This window comes from Epinephelus fuscoguttatus, linkage group LG8, assembly GCF_011397635.1.
Source record: "Epinephelus fuscoguttatus linkage group LG8, E.fuscoguttatus.final_Chr_v1".
In the NCBI taxonomy this organism is placed as follows: Eukaryota; Metazoa; Chordata; class Actinopteri; order Perciformes; family Serranidae; genus Epinephelus; species Epinephelus fuscoguttatus.
This window is the reverse complement of record NC_064759.1, coordinates 10,375,603-10,389,711: the sequence shown is the minus strand read 5'-3', so window position 1 is coordinate 10,389,711 and position 14,109 is coordinate 10,375,603. Positions and strand designations below refer to the sequence as shown.

The following is a 14,109-nucleotide window of genomic DNA, read 5'->3' as shown; positions in this document are numbered from 1 at the left end:
TGGGCTTCAGTAGAGAATAGAAGCTCTATGCTTCAGAGATGCCCCTGCATACAAATTACGAGTGACCATATTTGGACGAGAGGGTGGACATGACCCTAACACTAGTTGCTAGCTTGGTTAGCACGGTGCATTTACAGTTGCAATTGTCATGAATGTTGAAATTAGCTGTAGAGACCAAAACCATTTTTTTGTACCAGGCTGTAAACAGGTTTACTTGTGCTGTAACGTCGGGCATTTGAACATGGGGGCCGATGGGGATTAATTGGCTTCTGTAGCCAGCCTCTAGTGGCCATTAAAGGAACTGCAGTTTTTGGCACTTGTGCGTTGTCAGCCCTGGATGTTATCACTTAAATAAAAGTGACAGAACATCACATAGACATACATCCTACAACCATAGCTGTAAAAGTGGCACTTATCCCAACCTCAGTATCTGTCAAAATAATCACGACATGACTTTTTTTTTGTTGCATATCCTACAGTCCTAGTTTGAGTCCAGCCCAGGACCCTTTACAGCATGTCCTCCCCACTCTCTCCCCTTGTGTCTCTGTCTTTAAGTATAAATAAAGCTTGAAATATGTCCAAAGATATCTTTGAATAAATATAACGGGGAGACTCCGAACATCTATCAGCTTCGACGTAAATGATCAATAAATGGATTGATTTGGCCTCCTCTGTCAAGCAGAGAATTTATCATTGAGCTATCATTCATGTTTATTTATGAGAGCATTAAATGCGGCTTGCATGCTCATTTCGTGGCTCTACAATGTGAGACAAGTCTAATGTAATTATTTTATGTTCCGATATACACATTTCAGTTTTATGATGATGTCAATAGTTAATGGTGTCTGTAAAGGGACCTCCTTCCTCTTTGCTAAGCCATGAGCTTCAGGCCCTGATGAGATGACAATGTGGTGATTGTCAGCGCGCTGTTGCCACTTCAGTCATGACTTTTTAATGCTGTTTTCACATGGGAGCCCTCCCCGGAATGATAAACAGATGCCTAATGCTTTTATGGATGTGATTTTCCTCCCCTCTCATTCTCTCGCTCTCCAGCTCATTCTCCACCTCCTCTCCCCTTACCTCCCCTGCCTCCTTCTTCCTCTCTGCTTTAATAAACCTCACTCTTAGTTTTCGCTCTTCTTTTATTCTCTAACTTTTTCCTTCTTTCCATTTTTGTCTTATCTCTCCTCCTGCAGGTGTTGTGCCTGATCACAGCTCCAGTGACCATGATCCTGTCCTCGCAGCAGGACGCCTCCTTTGCCTTTGCCGCTCTAGCAATCGTCTTCTCTGCCTACATCACTCTGGTGGTGCTCTTCGTACCCAAGGTGCTCTGACTTGTCACTGACATCCCGAGGAACTGCTGCACACACAAAAAAAATACACTCTTATTACAATAAAACCAAAGGTCAAAACGTGCCAGTGTTTTTAAGCATGAAAATGACAAACCTTTTAAACTTTGTTCAGTGTGATAGCTCTGCATTTTACAAAATTGCAATAATCTGTCAAGTTAGGTATTTAATAAGCTTTTAGATGTGGAGCTGCTGTAAACATTTGGTGTTAGTGGGAAAAAAATTCCTCTGGCACAAACAAAGTGAGACATTTTAAATGTCTGGCAGCAGCTACAGTACAATGATTTGTTTGGAATGAATAACAGAGGAGATGGGGAGTGCACATGAGCTCTGCTGCAGCCTGTGGAGACAGAGGAAAGAGTGCCACCTACAGATACTCAAACTTCATTAACAGAAAATCCAAGGAAAACAAAACATCACAATATCGTCACTGTCTTTAGGAGTGCGGTGCAGAAACGGCACAGCAGTGAGCCGAAAGCGCCAAATATGTCAACAAAATAAGCAAAGAAAATGAAAGTATCAATCCTCTGAAAACTGACTTCAGTGGTGAAAACATTTCCAAGCCTCAGACATTTGGCTTTAAGGGCTGGAAATATAAAAAATGTGTTCCCGTTAGATGCATTATTCCGTCAGCTCACTGTACTCTCAGGCCTGATTTAATTTTTTTGGTCTTTCTTGACTTCCGGTTTCTGTGGCGGTCCAGATGCGGCGTCTCATCACCCGCGGCGAGTGGCAGTCGGAGCAGCAGGACACTCTGAAGACCGGCTCGTCCACCAACAACAACGACGAGGAGAAATCCAGGCAGCTGGAGAGAGAGAACAGGGAGCTGCAGAAGATCATCCAGGAGGTGAAGATGTTACATCATACGGACACATGCACATTATTATTATTAAATGCCAGACACACAATTCTATAACACACATAATTCATTGCATAATACATATATTCATGGACATATAGGTAATAAACATTCATGTATTTATGTGCATTTATTATACAGGTAATATTTATTGGGTGCTTGCTGTGTTTTTATGTGTGTGTGTGTGTGTGTGTGCAGTTACGACAACAGAAAATTACGCATAATATGAGAAAATGGAGAATAATAATAATGACACAACATTGTGACATACAAACAGAGACATGGGTTTATATCATCACGTTTCTGTTGCAATTATTGCTTTATTTTTTGCAGGTTTTCTTTGATAATGTAACTTTGCTTCTGTGGTTTGCGTTCACGCTGACAGATTTGGAGAAGCGTTGTGACACGCTCGTCTTACAGTCCGTGTTATTGCAAAAGTGTGGCTCTATAAATTCATGATTTTTTTTTTTTTTTTTTTCAGTAGATAAGATCCGTAAAATCTGCTCATCGTATTTATCCAGATTTTTATATGGCATCTCCAGAAGTCTTGTTTTGTTCGACCAACAGTCCAAATGCCAAATATATTTTATCGATTATCACATTTTAGAAGCTGGGACCAGCATAAGTATGGGCATTTTTGCTTAAGAAATCACCAGACCAATGAATTTATTATTAAAATAGTTGCAGATTTATTTTATTTTGATTGATTAATTCACTTATTGTTGGACTAATGCGATACAATTATGGCTGTAAATGCTTCTAAATGTGTTACCTTACATTACAGTGGAAACCTCTCATAGAGATCCTGTCTGTGTGGGTCAAATTAATCACTATAAATGGATGATTATTACAACCAAATGTCTTTTTCCTTATTTCTCCCGCACGTCAACATCTAATTGACCTTTGCACATTTGTTGCATGAATGTAAAGGAATGAAAGGGTTTGTTTCAAATTACTGTACTGTGTGTTATTACAATGCAATATAATCAGTACAGTAATGTGTTTAAAATATAGTTTACTGTAGTTAAGATGTGTCACTGTAATTCATATTTTCCTCACCAAGGGCCTGCTTAAGGAAGCAGTACATGACTGGGCCCGCATAAGTCTACTGGATGCCACTTGAAGCACTTCACTCATCCAAACACTGTTGCGGATCAAGTCCCCCGCTCATGGCAGTGACACTCCTGGACGGCAGTGGTCCAACTCCAGCAGAACATGCACCATGTCTCACCACAAACGCTGCTCAGGAATGTCCCAAGGAACATGACAAAGAGTGCAAGGCATCACCCTGGCCTCCAAATTCCTCAACTCCCAGTCTGATCGAGCATCTGTGGGACGTGCCAGTACCCCACCTCACAACTGACAGGTCTCAAAGGATCCACCGCCAACACCCCAGTGCCAGACTCCAAGAGGGCACACCCCCAGAGGTCCCGTGTCCATGCCTTGACATGTCAGAGCCAAGTCCGATCCAAAAAGGGGGTACTGGCACGTCCCCAGAATACTCAATCAGATTGGGATCTGGGGAATTGGAGGCCAGGTCGATGCATTGAGCTCTCTGTCACGTTCTTCAGTCACTCCTGACCAGTTTTTGCAGCGAGGCATGGTGCATTGTTCTGCTTGATGGCCACTGCGATCAAGGTGTATTCTTGCCTTGGGGGGGGGGTGTACTGGGTCCACAGTGGTGTTTGGGTGGGTGCTGCATGTCAAGCGGTATCCACATGAATACCAGGAGCCAAAAGTTTCCCAGCAGAACATTGCATTGTAACAAGATGATCAATGTTAATCCCTTATCTGCCAGTGGTTTTAATGTTTTGGCTGATCTCGTGTCCCCCACCATGTCTACTGAGATTTGACCTCCTTCATGTTGCCAGTGCTGGGCTCACCGCCTGTCAGACAATAGTGACGCTGTTTATACACAAACATATTATGTTCATCATTGTCATATTGCTGATTACTAATGCAATACAAGCTGGATTTAGCGCTGTGATGCTGTCAGCACAGGTTGTTCATGTAAGCTCCTTTTGAATTTGCCAGAACGTGTCACAGTGACAAATGGCGTTTCAGCCGGTTTGCCTGTACGCCGGACTAGACCGACAAAGTTGGAAATTGACCCGACTCTGGTAGTGTCCACTGCATTTTAATCTGCAGACATGACTACAATAATCTCTCTCTCGTTGTGTCTGTAGAAAGAAGAGAGGGTATCGGCACTCCGCAACCAGCTGGCTGAGCGACAGGCTCTACGCAACCGCCGCCGACCCTCCTCAGGCCAGAATCAGAACCACAATGCACCGCCGCCCTCCTCCCAGCCAGATCCCAAGTCTCTGCTTCCCCCTCCCGGCTACCCCAACCCCACCACGGACAATCACTCCCTCCCGCCTTCCTTCTCCAACTCCTCCAACCTCTACCCGGCTGACAGCAAGATGAGCCGCAACCACTGTCACAACAGCCAGATCCCACTGCTGTATAAATAGGCGAGGCACTGGGAGGGGATGGGGGAGGGGTGGGACAGTCGCACAGTGCACACACACACACACAGGGGACACAAAACACGAGACACTGTGGCTTTCACTTGTTTCGGCGATGAGCACAGCGGTGTAGTGACACTGTTTTAAAAATACGGCGTGAAAGCACAAATAAGTACACAGGAGTGCTTTACACTCGGCAGCTTCGGGGAGAGTCACGCAGGTAACACCCGTCCTCACAGTTTTGATCTCACTGTGTTCAACTCCAGCAGTGAGGCACTTGTGACTGGTCAGACTAGCAGCACTCGAGGTCTTTCGTCAAAGGCCATGTGAACAGATAGATCTCTCAATCATTCCTCTCCCTCATTCGTTATCTTGTTCTGTTGTGGAGACACGGCGTCAAGGATCTGAAAAGGAAACGTTTTGTGTTTGTGTCTTTGCTATATCGTCTCCACTGTTTGTCTGTCGAGTTTGTTGACTAGGCAAGCACATACAGTAGTGATTTATATTGTTCTGTAGTATCTGATCTGTTTTGTCATGGAGTTGTTGTTAAATTAATCGTTTACTTTTCAGGAGAGTTGTGAAAAACTGAAATTCACAAAGGGACAAAGCAATGTACAGTTTTTTCCCCAATGTTTCCTCTGAAGAGCTCGACTGGGAGGAGTACTGGTGTCACTGATAAGTGATAATGTGCATTATTAAATAGCCATAATTTAGATGGGGCCCAGGAGCTTGGCATGTTGTCAGGACTGTGTATTCAAGTACAAAACTGCATCTTACAAATCCAGTCCTTTGCTGAATATTAGACCCATTTTAAAGGAGGATCCAAGCTTGCTCATGTATAGGGACAATTTTGATAGTTTTGCCATTTGAAATAATGTTTTACACTGTATTTTTTGAGATTTGTGTTGTATCTACTTCACAGTATAGTACAGTAGTAGCCATCAAATAAACCCCTCATCCTGCATCTAATGTATTTTGCAGACATGGCGGCTACCGCTGCAGCCACAGTCACTGCAGCTGCACATTTTGTAGGTAGAAACGGTTCGAGATGTTAACTTCCAACTTGCCATAGGAATAGTTTCTACTTTCCGCCTCCTGAAAATGAAAGCCAATTTATATTTCTACAGCAGCAGTGCGGTGAGATGTGGGGCTTCTGCGATGGCTATTTCTGTAGATATTCAGAGAAAGCACAGTTTTTATACATGTGAATCTGTTATACGTCCATCTGGTGAGCCTTTTTTATTTTAAAGGATTTTTTTTCATGTTTTCCCATTACAGACAATCTGGATGGATGCTAATTTATTTATTTTGTACTTTACTTTCCCATTTTGCCTTTCGGTGAACTGTAAATGTATCAAAGAAGGATATACGTCAAGTAATGTGACAAACCGTATTTAGTCAGCAGTTAATCTGGATGTACTATTTCATTCATGAGCTATTTCCAGATTTTATAAAGCAATGATACCTGATGAGCATTATAAGCAGGTAAAACTCAAATATTTTTAAAGATATAAATGTCAGCGTGCACTTTAAACTGAACAAACTATGGTTACTCCACTTTATGTTGCTGTTATTCTAATACATCTTAGCTCAGGGTATGGAGGAGGACACATATGAATGAAATAGGCCATATTTATTAACTGTGCAGCACCTGGATCAGATAGTGTAACATATGAATGCAGAAATAATTTAGGAAATGTTCTATTATCTTGCACATATATGACAATATACATGGATTTGGGGATATTTGTATTCACTATATCTAAGATCTTAAATGTTAATATATTTCAGAGTATGTGTATGCAAATATATGGGTACCATAAATAAAATAATTGTTTTTTCATTGGGTATTTTTGTGTTTCGGTGATAGCTCAGTGGAAATACATAAAAAACAGGGAATTACAGGGTTGATTTTCAAAACACTGTGCTGTTAAACTGAAGTGAAACTGTAATTACCTGAAAGTGTGGAATTTTTTTTTTTACAGCTCAGGTGACGCTGTTTTAGAAAGTAAAAATTCCATGCAAAAGGTTCAGTGGTTTGGGGGGAAGTATTAGCAGAAATGGAATATAATAAGTATGTCAGTGTATACTCATCTAGTCTCGCTCACCAGACCTTTCTCAAGAAAAGAAAGGTCTGGCTGGGCCGACTCTCACTTTGAGATTGGAGAAAAAAAACACCCCAGCTGCTTGTATTTCTTTCAACCAATCACAATCATTCTGGGCGGTGCCACAGCAACGGTGCGCTTGCAAAAATATTGCCGGGGGGGAAACAGGTTTTGGTGTAACACGACCACAAAAATATCGCCTACAGGACGCGAACCATGGCAGAAAAATGGCTACATCCCCGCAAGATCAAACACCGCAAAAGTTAGTAAAGGACGTGTTGAAAACGGTTGAAAACTGCTACACAACCGGAGGTGGTAGGGTGGGACTTCAGCGGGTGGCTCGTTCCGCCCAATGAGAGGCTGATCTATGCAGCGAACTTCCGCCCACTCAGACTAATATTCACCTGAAAAAAAGTGTTTTTGTGACATTAGAATGAGCCTTTATATGTTCACAGGGAGCAGGTCCTTGTCCACAAGTCTACCAATGTTGCACCAACACTTTTCTACAGTAGCTCAGAACAGACAAACCAAACACTGGCTCTAGATAGAGCCATTCACATTGTCAAATCGGCAACTGTAGTTAGCAGCCCCTCTGTGCTGAACAGCATATGAAAAACACTCCTTTTGACCTTGAAACTGCTTTATTCAGGTTTTCTTTTTTTGGTTCAAATTGCAGGGTCCGTGATTTTGGAGAGAAAGAGACCTCTATGGGTATTTTTTGTTTTTAAATCCCCTGAATGTCTGGATGTTATGTTAACAGAGAAAAAAAGGTGAGCATACATTAGCAGGTGCTGAGCTAGAGGCCCATCTCTGACGAGCAAAACAGTGTAGGAGAAACACTTAATTATTTATGTGAAACTGCTTTATTCAGTATTTTTACTGGTTTAAATCACCAGGTCCATTTGTTCTGGAGAGGAAGAGACCTCTGCGGATAATTCGGCTCCTAATAAAAACCTCCCTGACGTCTGATTCAGAGAAAAGGTGAGCGCACATTAGCAGCTCCTTGTCTCAGACGTGTCCAAGAAAGAGTTGGAGAAACACTGATTTGTAACATGAGCTTGCTTTATGCAGTATTTAAACTGGTTTAAATCACAGGGTCCGTGGTTTTGGAGAGGAGGAGACCTCTACGGATAGCTTAGCTTCCTGTAAAAATCTCCTGAACGTCTGGATGTTAACAGACAAAAAAGGTGAGCACACATTAGCAGGTGATGGGCTAGAGGCCCATCTCCAACGAGCAAAACAGCGTATGAGAAACACTAAATGTTTTTATGTGAAACTGCTTTATTTAGTGTTTTTTTATGGTTTAAATCACCAGGTCCATTTGTTCTGGAGAGGAAAAGACTGGTAAAAATCTCTTGAATGTCTGATACAGAAAAAAGGTGAGCGCATATCAGCAGTGTCTTGTCTCAGATGTGCTCAATGTGTTAGAGAAACACTGATTTGTTACATGAAACTGCTTTATTCAGTACTTTTACTGGTTTAAATCACATGGTTCGTGGCTTTGGAGAGGAAGAGACCTCCCTCTGTGGATAATTAAGCTCCCCGTAAAAAACTCCTGAACGTCTGGATGTTAACACATCAGAGAAAAAAGGTGAGCACACATTAGCAGTTTCTTGTCCTTGTTCCTAGAAACACTGATTGGTAATGTGATACTGCTTTATTCTGTTGCTCTATTCTTTTGTCTGGTTTAAATCACCTGGTCCATTTGTTTTAGGGAGAAAGAGACCTCTGTGGATAATTCAGCTCCCACTAAAAACCTTCTGAACAATGAACACTGAGGGAATTCTAACCAGGAGACGTTTCTGCAGTCCTCACCGCTAGCTGCCCCTAAATCCCCCTAAATCTCACACATTCTTCCTTTAATTTAAATCATTTTATCTTTTTAAAAACATGAACCTATTTTTGAACAGCTCCCTGAGAGTCTCAACATCCTGTGTGTTACACAGACGAGCATGATTACATCATCCACTAGATGTCACCAGTTATTTATTGCTTTTCTGACTCACACTGACCTTTTGAGCAATTAACTCTGTCTGGTTGAGTTTATTTGTGAGTGAAACTTTGGATATTTTTCTCCAGGTCGGCCTGCGGGAGTCAAAGAGCAAATAAACCCCGAAGAAGAGATCATTAAACGGAGAGGGGGAAGTGGTTTTCAGCACAGTGACCAGCTGTGAAGGCCAGCGGGAACCTCGTTACTGAGACAATAAGTGGATGTCTGTGGATAAAAAGAAACTAAAGGAGACAAATGGCTCCCAAGTACATCCGACATTTGTATAATGTGGGTTTCTACATGATGACAATGTGACGAAGCCAGCTGTGCTGCAGTCCCACACATAAACACACTGAACACTCACACACACACACACACACACACCCTCTAATGTCATGTCTCTTTCCAGCTGACTGAAGATGAAGTATGTGGTAATAGAGGGAAGGTGGTGTGGAGGAGGGGGGAGGTTGTGTGTGGGAGAGAGGGTGGAGGTGGTGGTGGTAGTGGTGGTGGGGGGGTGTCACTGGGGAAAACCCGCTCTGGGCTGAGGCTTCTGTGGGCCTCCACCTGACACAGCACTCCGCAGCAGCACAAAAAGTAGGAAATTCCCCTCATCGTGTCTGAGCTAACAAAGGAAGTATTTGCTGGCTGTGGAGGAATTTCATCGCAACTTTTGCCAAATAGTAGACCAAGCCCGCTGCAGTGCATGTGTGTGTGTGTGTGTGTGTGAGAGAGAGAGTGAGAGAGAGAGTGCTACTGCTGGAGCTGTTTGCCAACTCAAATTTCTATTTGGTATCTCAGCTATGAAATGAGTTCATTATGCGTACTTGTGACTTTTTTTCACATTTTAATTCAATGTATGTGCACATAAAGTATATAAATAGAATCTTAAAAACCTAATCCCAACAATTTAAATATAAATAAATACAAATAAATACACAGGTTGTAAAAGTACGTGATAACAGTTCTGTACATAATCCTAAACTCTCTCAACGAAGAGCTGTGTCTATATCTGATACAGCAGAGAAAGTCTACAATCTCAGGTCAGCATAAATAATGTACAAAAAGTGCCTAAAATAGAAATAATATTGCAAACTGTTACAGTTTATAGGATTTAAAAACATAAAAATAAAAAATCAGTACCGCCTGTTTGGCTACAAGCTTTATCTCCATTGAGATTTAAACACTTCATTGTGAAGATGAATAATAATTAAAAACAAAATACATTAAAAAAAAGCCAAAACGTATGGCATCTGCAGAGCTTCGTATCGACTTTCTTTGTTTCACATTAAAGAGTCATTTCAAAGTGCAAACACACCAAAGAAGGTTCTGCCCTCGTCGGTCTCCAGCTCTGAAAGCTGGTTGGTTTCTGTCCACAGTCGGTCTCCTTTGTTCAGCTGAAACACTGCGCCCAGATAAATGGCGTTGTACCAGCCCTTTCCGTCTCCGTCGCTGTCCTCCTGTGCCGTGCTCTGACACGCTGACCTCACGGCGCTCATCAGCGAGGCTTTGCTGCCTATGGAGTCTGAGTAGCGCCAGATCCTGTGGCTGAGAGGCATGAGGCGCCTTCCCGCTCCCTTCTCATCGCCATTGCTGCAGGAGACTCTGAACGACGCCTGGCTGTAGACGAAGTAGAGGCCAGTTTGTGGGATAATGATCTGGTTGTTCACCAGTTTGAAGCCGCCCTGAGCAAACGCCTGGCCTTGACCGTTTCTCCACTCGAGCTGGTGTTTCGAACTCTCGCAGTCTTCGTAGTTACCTGGAAACAGAGCAAGACGAAGCACTGTTACAGCCTTGCAACACTTTGGTTCCTCTTTCCACAGGGTGTTTAATAATCAACAGGCATGTCATTAGGAAAGTGGAATGAATGAAGCCAATGAATAACATGTGGGACAACTTCCTTATAGCGCCCCTGACTAACACACAAGGTAAAGAAAGAGTCTCTTTTGTTTGCTGAGGATCAAATCAAGGTAAGCTGTGACTCACCCTCTAAGTGGATTGCTGCCTTGGCTTTGCTGCCGATTCGACTCAAAGTGTAGTGGGGATCTGAGGAGAGGAAGACAAATGTGAGCTTGTCTAATAATCCAAGTACATCGCACAAAAAAAACCCTTAGCATTTTTCTGTTTCACATGAGCAGCCATGAATATAATCACCTGTTTTCTCAGCAGTGTCCGACTTGATTAGTGCTTCTCTTTGGCCTGATTGCATCTGTATGGATGGGGAAAAAAACACTGATTAGAGATATGAACAAAGACATTTTCTCTGTTTCTCTGACAGAAAATGCCAAATTTTAAAATGTCAAATTCAGAAAGGCAGAGCTGGTCCTTACCGTGATGTCTGGCTTTCCGCTCCAGTACCAAGCAAACAGCAGGACACCTCCTGTACAAAGGGCCACAGTGAGAAGGGCCACGGACACCTTCCATATCCGAACAGCAGAGGATTTCTTTTCCACCAACACCACCGTCCTCTCCTCAGGACCCATCTCCACATCACCAGGTGCAGTCGTGTAGGCCACCATACTGTGCACAAGTCTGATCTTTAGAGTCCTCTTGCAGTTTAGAAAAATCTACCAACTAAACTTGGCCGGATGCTGTTTCTGTGGTGGTACTTCTCTCTTTGTGTTGCTATTGTGTTAAGAGTGAACTTCTGCCAGAGAGCTTGTAGTATTTATGCTGTGGCAGCTGCTACTGCGGAAGGGAAACTCCAGTGATGTCACCCTGTAAGCGGAGACAGTGCAGGAGGCAGCAGCGGCAGTGGCAGCAGCAGAGCGGCCCGAGCCACGGAGAGAAAAGAGACGCGGCTGGGAGGGAAGGAAAAGTCACAGAATTTTTAGTGGAGTTTTACCAGAGCGCAACGGGAGTCGCGGTTTCAGGATGGGGAAAGTGAATGGTCTCCACTTTTGGGTTTTTGAAAAATTACACAATGTTGTATCACGCACACACACACACACACACACACACACACACACACACAGATATTCGTGCACCAACACAAACATTGCACACAAAGTCATAAAAACATATTGAGCTCATTACTGACTCGAGCCACCCACAGAATGTAAGCTCTGTCTGTAACTGCTGTGGTTTACACATAAATCCACAGCTCACCGACATTCAGAGGTCAGACCAGATGTTTTGAAATACCACAAAAATGTGTAGACTGTGTAAACAATCACCTGTTAATCACCTATTTTGTTGTAAGCTGATAAAAGGACATGTTTGAGTGTTTAAAATACCAGCATACACTTTTGGATGCCCACAGGAGAAGTTGTAGTTGTTTATTGAATACATAAATAACTACATATATCTGCTAATCACTACAGTTTAGTGTGTTAAATGCTAAATCTTTATGTTTACGGTATAAGTAGAGGTTCAGTAACCACAGATACATCGCCAAATACCTAAACTCTGAACAGTCATCTGCTTTACACAGACTCCTGGTGAGATTAAGATCATATTTTCACGAGAGATCTGACTGCATAAAAGTATTTAAAACAACATTAAAGGGACCGTTCACCCCCACGTTAAAGAACACATTTTTCCTCTTACCTGTAGTGCTATTTATCAGTTGAGATTGTTTTGGTGTGAGTTGCAGAGTGTTGGAGATATCAGCCGTAGAGATGTCTGACTACACTCTAATATAATGTAATTAGACGGCACTCTTGTGGTGCTCAAAGTGCCAAAAAATAACCATTTGAAAAACTCAACAGCAATATCTCTTTACAGAAATCACGGCACAGTTACTGAAGATAATCCACAGACCTTGTTGTGAGCAGTTGAATGTCGGAACTATTTTCTCTTTACCGAACTACACCCACCAAATGTATCACCACGCAGAAGGAAGCGTGCATCTACTCATGAACAAGAGGCTCATGCTGTCACAAGCCTGTCCTCCACGGCTGAGCTGTAACGTTAGCTAGCTCGGTGTCGCTAGGTGAGCTAGCAGTAGATGCACACTTCCTTCTGCGCAATGATACGGTTGGCGGGTGTTGTTCAGTAGAAAGAAAATACTTCCTATGAGGAGTACTTGCTTGGACATCAGTATTTGTTCACTTAGAGTAATCTCCAACCAACCTCCCACATGTGATCATGACTTTTATATGTTTTTACTATTCAAAATGGATACAATTTTATTTCATTGTAGAGCTGTGTGCAGCGTATCGCTTCGCTCAGTGCCTTCTTGTCCCACTGTTGCTCTCTCTCTGTTTATCATGAGACGACGGCTGCGGTGGAGCTCAGAGTCTGCCTGCACATACACACACTGACAGGGCTTACTGTTAGCATCACACAGCTAACAGCCGTTTCTGTGTTGATGTGAGTGTTTTTTGGGACCATTTAATGGCTCAGCGTTGGATGTTAGCCACCGCTGCTGTGTTAGCTCATGCTAATCGCGCAGATGTTGAACTGAACAGGAAGAGAGCCGCTGTGGAGACGGTTCCTCCGTGCTGCGTCTAACTGAACAGCAGCGACATTATGTTTGTTTTTTGAATACGGTTTAATACGATAACTGAAGCCCAGTTGTTAAATAAATGAATTTAAACTTGCACTTGTTTTCTGTTGTTGGTCAATTTATATTCCTGTTCTTATGTGACTTTTTGTGAGTACTCAAGTACTCTATAATGATTATTTCTAGCACCTGAAAATGAAAGTTACTAAAAATGCCCATAGTTCCTGCATGAAACTGCTCACAACAAGGTCTGTGGATTATCTCGAGTAACTGGGTCATGATTTCTGGAGAGAGACACTGATTTGTCTGAGTTTTTCAGATTTGTCTGTCAGTTAGTTTGTTTTGTTGCTGTTGTTGTTTTGAGTGTGTGTGTGTGTGTGTGGTTTGAGCACCACAAACCGAGAGCCATCGAGGTCTAATACATTGGAGAGAAGGCGAACATCTCTGTGGGTGATATCTCCAACACTCAACAGCTCACACCAAAACAATCTAGACTGATAAATAACACTACAGGTGAGAGTTAAAAATATGTTTTGGTTTTTTTTTAGATTTAAGATATGCTCAAACACTAAAAGATATGCTCAAACAAAAACATAAGCGAGGGATTGTAAGATGTAAAATATCACTAAGTAAATAAATAATTCCTAAAATGCCTCAGGAAAACCTTATTGTGGTTTTTGGAGATGCTTTTCTTTTTCCCTATATCACCCTCCCATCAAAACACAGTTCTTTTTTCAATTTGACCTCAATCTCAAAAGAGAAAACTGTGTTAAAACAAAACTTGGCAACTGTCCTCTTTCTGTTTCATAACTGAGCATGATACAGCTCAACAAACTGGTTTTTACACTTATTCATTATTGGCCACGGTCTCTGCCTCGGTCTCCCTGTTTCACT

General features: G+C 42.4%; 2 protein-coding genes across 3 annotated transcripts in view; one reads left to right on the top strand and one right to left on the bottom strand.

Annotated features, from left to right (window-relative positions):
• The window catches only part of gabbr1a (gamma-aminobutyric acid (GABA) B receptor, 1a), a 120,450-nt gene extending 113,934 nt beyond the window's left edge, over nucleotides 1–6,516 (top strand). For both annotated transcript variants that reach the window (XM_049582833.1, XM_049582834.1), the window contains exons 22-24: nucleotides 1,197–1,325; nucleotides 2,053–2,196; nucleotides 4,395–6,516. In XM_049582833.1, the coding sequence (XP_049438790.1) occupies nucleotides 1,197–1,325; nucleotides 2,053–2,196; nucleotides 4,395–4,679 (558 nt within the window). In that variant the 3' untranslated portion in view covers nucleotides 4,680–6,516. The remainder of the gene's footprint in view (nucleotides 1–1,196; nucleotides 1,326–2,052; nucleotides 2,197–4,394) is intronic.
• A 3,079-nt stretch (nucleotides 6,517–9,595) lies between these two features.
• Nucleotides 9,596–11,432, bottom strand: tnfb (tumor necrosis factor b (TNF superfamily, member 2)). The gene is made up of 4 exons (XM_049582852.1): nucleotides 11,099–11,432; nucleotides 10,923–10,977; nucleotides 10,755–10,814; nucleotides 9,596–10,527 (listed from the first exon to the last, which is right to left on the bottom strand). The coding sequence occupies exons 1-4, from the start codon at nucleotides 11,285–11,287 to the stop codon at nucleotides 10,070–10,072; spliced, it is 762 nt and encodes a 253-aa protein (XP_049438809.1). The 5' UTR covers nucleotides 11,288–11,432; the 3' UTR covers nucleotides 9,596–10,069.
• Between the last annotated feature and the right edge of the window lie 2,677 nt (nucleotides 11,433–14,109).

Bases quoted from the DNA above. Each gene is read 5' to 3' on its own strand.
- tnfb (XM_049582852.1), bottom strand. From the start codon at position 11,287: ATGGTGGCCTACACGACTGCACCTGGTGATGTGGAGATGGGTCCTGAG. The intron at 10,978-11,098 runs GTAAGGACCAGC...CCATCCATACAG, and splicing joins GCGGAAAGCCAGACATCACG to ATGCAATCAGGCCAAAGAGA. The intron at 10,528-10,754 runs GTGAGTCACAGC...CTCTGTTTCCAG, and splicing joins GGCAGCAATCCACTTAGAGG to GTAACTACGAAGACTGCGAG.